At 51.8% G+C, this 6,060-nt stretch overlaps 1 protein-coding gene across 1 annotated transcript; it reads left to right on the top strand.

Annotated features, from left to right (window-relative positions):
* Window positions 1–1,236: 1,236 nt before the first annotated feature.
* On the top strand, window positions 1,237–5,849 carry LOC147093421 (uncharacterized). The gene has a single exon (XM_085974318.1). The coding sequence runs from the start codon at window positions 2,318–2,320 to the stop codon at window positions 3,329–3,331; it is 1,014 nt and encodes a 337-aa protein (XP_085830444.1). The 5' UTR covers window positions 1,237–2,317; the 3' UTR covers window positions 3,332–5,849.
* The last annotated feature ends 211 nt before the right edge of the window (window positions 5,850–6,060 follow it).

Below are 6,060 nucleotides of genomic sequence, written 5' to 3' on the forward strand. Positions count from 1 at the left end.
CCTCGATTTGAATCGATTCCCCAACAGTTTACTTTACCCCGGCCGCTGATTCCGCCTCTTCCCCGGGCCCGGCCTTACATCCGGTCCCTCGAGGCCCCGCGCAGGCGCACTGGCAGCCTGGTGTTGTGGTGAGGGGGCCGAAAGAGCATGCGCGGCCCCGCCTCTCCACATTTAAAGGGGCACCCACTCCCTCCACATTTAAAGGGACATTCACCTCCACCACATTTAAAGGGACACCCACCCCCTCCACGTTTCAAGGGACACCCACCCCCTCCACATTTAAAGGGACACCCACTCCCCTCCACATTTAAAGGGACACCCACCCCCTCCACATTTAAAGGGACTCCCTCCCCCTCTCATGTGTTCCTCTGATTAAAGGGACTGTGACAATTACCCCGGCCACAGCACTTTAGCAAGGATGTGAAAGACCTTTAGAGCCAGCCAGTGGCTCCATTGGGAGCACCCTCGTCTCTGAGTCAGAAAGTTGTGGGTTCAAAGTCCCCACTGCAGGGACTCGAGCACATAAATCTAGGCTGACGCTGCGGGGCAGTGCCGAAGGAGCGCCACACTGTCGGAGGAGCTGTACTTGGGGGCCGCGGCCCTGTCGGAGGGGCTGTACTGAGGGTGCGCCGCACTGTCGGAGGGGCAGTACTGAGGGTGCACTGCACTGTCAGAGGGGCAGTACTGAGGGAGCGCCGCACTGTCGGAGGGGCAGTACTGAGGAAGCGCTGCACTGTCGGAGGGGCAGTACTGAGGGAGCACCGCACTGTCGGAGGGGCAGTACTGAGGGAGTGCTGCACTGTTGGAGGGGCAGTACTGAGGGAGCACCGCACTGTCGGAGGGGCAGTGCTGAGGGAGTGCCGCTCTGTCGGAGGGGCAGTTCTGAGGAAGCGCCGCACTGTCGGAGGGGCAGTACTGAGGGAGCACCGCACTGTCGGAGAGGCAGTACTGAGGGAGCGCCGTACTGTCGGAGGGTTAGTACTGAGGGAGCACCGCACTGTCGGAGTGGCAGTACTGAGGGAGCGCCGCTCTGTCAGAGGGGCAGTACTGAGGGAGCGCCGTACTGTCGGAGGGCTGTCTTTCGGATGAGACGTTCAGGTGGACATAAAAGATCCCATTATTTCGAAGAAAGGCAGGAGAGTTATCCCCGGTGTCCTGGCCATTATTTATCATGCAAATTGGCTGCAGTGTTTCCCACATTACAACAGCGACTACACTTCAAAAGTAATTCATTGGCTGTAAAACCGTTGGTCGTGAAAGGCGCTGTATAAAGGCCAGTCTTTCTTTATTTTCACAGAAATCACAGAAACCCCACAGTGCAGATAGAGGCCATTTCGGCCCATCGAGCCTGCACCGACACATATCCCACCCGATCCCCGTAACCCCACGTATTTAATCCCCCTAACACTAAGGGTCAATTTATCATAGCCAATCATCCTAACCTGCACATCTTTGGACTGTGGGAGGAAACCGGAGCACCCGGAGGAAACCCACGCAAACACGGGGAGAATGTGCAAACTCCACACAGACAGTCACCCGAGGCCGGATTCGAACCCAGGTCCCTGGCGCTGTGAGGCAACAGTGCTAACCACTATGCCACTGTGCTGCCCTTTTCTCTCCTGTATTTACATTAATTACTTATATAAACCTGTTTTACTGTCTCTTGCAAGGGGCGGAATTGCAGACAGGCAGCTTAATGCAAACTTCACACGAAGATCTGACGGAGTCACTCGATTCATCAGGACCTGAATATCATCGACATATGGAAGCAGAAAGCAGCAATCAGACTGCGGGCAATCTGCACACGTGTCTTGTGTGTGGACGTGGATTCAACCGAAGATGCAGCCTGGGGAGGCACAAGTGTAACCAAAGCGAGGAGAATCCATGCAAATGTCGGGAATGCGGGATATGATTCAGTTGTCTCTCCGAGCTGGAGACTCATCAAGGCAGTCACTCTGTGAAATGGTCGTTCACCTGCTCTGAGTGTGGGAAGGGATTCACTCATTCAGGCTCCCTGCAGGCACACCAGCGAGTACACACCGGGAAGAGGCCGTTCACCTGCTCCGTGTGCGGGAAGGGATTCACTCAACAATCCGCCCTGCTGAGACACCGGCGAGTTCACACCAACGAGAAGCCATTCGCCTGCTCTCACTGTGAGAAGAGGTTTAACCAGTCTTGCCACCTGTTGATACATGAGCGTGTTCACACCAATGAGAGACCTTTTCAGTGCTCCGACTGCAAGAAGGGCTTCAGAAGATCCAGCAACCTGATACAGCACCAGCAAGTTCACACCGGGGAGAGGCCGTTCACCTGCTCCATGTGCGGGAAGGGATTCACTCTCTCCTCCACCCTGTTGACACACCAGCGAGTTCACACCGGGGAGAGGTCGTTTACCTGCTCCGTGTGCGATAAGGGATTCACTAAACAATCCGCCCTGCTGACACACCAGCGAGCTCACACCGGGGAGATGTCGTTCACCTGCGCCGTGTGCGAGAAGGGAATCAGCCATTCTAACTCACTGCGGGTGCACCAGCGAGTTCACACTGACGAGAGACCCTGCAAGTGCCCTGACTGTGAGAAGAGCTTTAAAAGCGCAGAGGATGTGTCGAGGCATCAACGCATTCACACCGGCGAGAGGCCGTTCAGCTGCTCTCACTGCGGAAAGAGGTTTGCTAAGTCATCGAACCTGGTGATACACCAGCGACATCACACCGGGGAGAGGCCATTCACCTGCTCCGTGTGCGGGAAGGGATTTGTCCAGTCCCACACTCTGCTGGTACACGAACGTGGGCACACTGACAAGAGGCCGTTCACCTGCTCCGAGTGTGGGAAAGGATTCACTCGTCCCTCCTCTCTGCGGGAACACCAGCTGGTTCACACTGACGAGAGGCCGTTCTCCTGCTCCGAGTGCGGGAAAGGATACACTCGTCCCTCCTCTCTGCGGCTGCACCAGCGAGTCCACACTGACGAGAGGCCGTTCACCTGCTCCGAGTGTGGGAAAGGATTCACTCGTCCCTCCACTCTGCGGGAACACCAGCTGGTTCACACTGACGAGAGGCCGTTCTCCTGCTCCGAGTGTGGGAAAGGATTCACTCGTCCCTCCACTCTGCGGGAACACCAGCTGGTTCACACTGACGAGAGGCCGTTCTCCTGCTCTGAGTGCGGGAAAGGATTCACTCGTCTCACCTCTCTGCAGGAACACCAGCTGGTACACACTGACGAGAGGCCGTTTAAATGTTCCGACTGCGACAAGAGTTTCAAATGCTCCAAGGGCCTGAAGAAGCATCGACGCATCCACACTGGGGAGAGCCCGTTCAGCTGCTCTCACTGAGGGAAGAGGTTTACGCACTCATCCGCTCTTCTGAAACACCAGCGCACCCACACTGGGAAGAGGCCGTTCCCCTGCTCAGTGTGTGAAAAGGGATTCACCAGTTCATTTCACCTGCTGAGACACCAGCGAGTTCACACCTGAGCTCACTCGTCCCATTCTGCTGTTAATCACATGAAGGACTATTCTGTGTTAATAATGGCAATTAGGGGGTTGGGGGCGGTTTGAAGATGCTGATAATAACCCCAGTAAATAGGCTGGAGATTAAGAGGGGTCAGCCTCGGCTCAGTGGGTGACCCTCTCACCTCTAGAGTCAGAAGGTCATGGGTTTGAGTCCCACTCTGGAGACTTGAGCACGTAATCTAAGCTGACACTCCAGGGCAGTACTGAGGGACAGCTGCTCTGTCAGAGGTGCCATACCATTTGCCTTCTTAACCGCCTGTTGCACCTGCATGCTTACCTTCAGCGACTGGTGCACAAGGACGCCCAGGTCTCGTTGCATTTCCCCATCTCCCAATCTATTGCCGTTCAGATAATAATCTGCCTTCCTGTTTTTGCCACCAAAGTGGATAACCTCGCATTTAGCCACATTATACTGCATCTGCCATGCATCTGCCCAATCACCCAACCTGTCCAAATTATACTGGAGTTTCTCGGCATCCTCCTCACAGCACACACGCCCACCCAGCTTTGTGTCATCTGCAAACTTGGAGATATTACATCTAGTTCCCTCGTCTAGATCATTTATATATATTGTGAATAGCTGGGGTCCTAGCACCGATCCCTGCGTTACACCACTAGTCACTGCCTGCCACTCGGAAAAAGACCCGTTTATTCCAACTCTTTGCTTCCTGTCTGCCAACCAGTTCTCCATCCAAGTCAGTACCTTGCCCCCAATCCCATGGGCTTTTACTTTACACGCTAATCTCTTATGCGGGACCTTATCGAAAGCCTTCTGAAAGTCCAAATACATCACATCCACTGGTTCTCCCTTATCTATTCTACCAGTTACATCCTCAAAAAATTACAGTAGATTAGTCAAGCACGATTTACCTTTTGTAAATCCATGTTTACTTTGGCCGATCCTGTCACTGTTTTCCAAGTGCTCTGCTATTACATCTTTTATAATGGACTCTAGCATTTTCCCCACTACCGATGTCAGGCTTACTGGTCTGTAATTTCCCGTTTTCTCTCTACCACCTTTTTTAAATAGTGGGGTTACATTAGCTACCCTCCAATCCATGGGTACTGTTCCAGAGTCTATAGAATTTTGGAAGATGTTCAGCAATGCATCTACTATTTATAGGGCCACTTCCTTAAGTACCCTAAGATGTAGATTAGCAGGCCCTGGGGATTTATATACAGACCCCCAAACATTAATGCTGAGGTTTGGGATGGTATTAAATGGGAAATTAGAGATGCGTGCAATAAGGGCACAGCAGTTATCATGGGTGACTTTAATCTACATATAGTTTGGGCTAACCAAATTAGTAACAATACTGTGGAGGAGGAATTCCTAGAGTGTACATGGGATGGTTTCCTGGACCAATATGTCGAGGAACCAACTAGAGATCAGGCCATCTTAGATTGGGTATTATGTAATGAGAAAGGAATAATTAACAATCTTGTTGTGCGAGGCCCCTTGGGGCGGAGCAAACATAATATGATAGAATTCTTCATTTAAGATGGAGAGTGAAGTATTTGAGTCAGAGACTAGGGTCCTGAATTTAAATAAAGGAAACTACGATGGTATGAGACTATGTTACATTGGATTACATAGGACATACGGCACAGAAACAGGCCATTGGGCCCCACCAGTCCAAGCTCCACTCGAGCCTCCTCCCGTCATTCCTCATCTAAATCTATCAGCATAACCCTCTATTCCATTCTCCCTCATAAGCTTGTCCAGCCTCCCCTTAAATTCAATAGCAAAATACTGTGGATGCTGGAAATCTGAAATAACAACAGAAAATGCCAGGGCAGCATCCGTGGAGAGAGAAACGGAGTTAACGTTTCAGGTCTGGGACCCTTCATCAGAACTGTGTGGTCTAACCAAGGTTCGATACATGTTTAGCATAACTTCCCTACTTTTCAATTCTATCCCTCGAGAAATAAACCCTAGTGTTTGGTTTGCTTTGTTTATGGCCTTGCTAACCTGTGGTGCAACTTTTAGTAATTTGTGTATTTGTACTCCGAGATCCCTTAGTTCCTCTACCCCACCTAGACTCGCACCCTCCAAATGATAAGTGAGCTCCCCATTCTTCATACCAAAATGGACCCAGCACTGATCCTTGTGGAACACCACCACCCACCTTCTGCCACTGTCAACAGCCACCTTTTACCATTGATTTGTGAAATAAAGTGTATCAATCAGACGTCTCAATGTTTCCTGTTCCACGAGCTTGTTTCGGGGGTCTGGCTCAGCGACTATCCTGTAATCACACCAACAAGTCCCACTGGGCTGAACAATGGAGGAGAGGCGTTGGAGGAGGATGGTGTGATCAACCGTGGTGAAGCTCGCAGACAGGTTGAGAAGGATGAAGAGAGATAGTCCACCGGTTACAGCCGCGGAGGATGTAATTTGTGACTTTTGTTGAGGGCCGTTTCATAGAATCATAGAAGGCTACAGCACGGAAGGAGGCCATTTCGGCCCATTGTGTCCGCGCCGGCCAACAAAGAGCGATCCAGCCTATTCCCACTTCCCAGCTCTTGGTCCGTAGCCCTGCAGGTTA

The sequence above is a fragment of the Somniosus microcephalus genome, unplaced genomic scaffold (genome assembly GCF_052327205.1).
Source record: "Somniosus microcephalus isolate GS21.2 unplaced genomic scaffold, FLI_Smic_1.0 unresolved_chr1, whole genome shotgun sequence".
NCBI classification, from domain to species: domain Eukaryota; kingdom Metazoa; phylum Chordata; class Chondrichthyes; order Squaliformes; family Somniosidae; genus Somniosus; species Somniosus microcephalus.

Bases quoted from the DNA above. Each gene is read 5' to 3' on its own strand.
- LOC147093421 (XM_085974318.1), top strand. From the start codon at position 2,318: ATGTGCGGGAAGGGATTCACTCTCTCCTCCACCCTGTTGACACACCAG.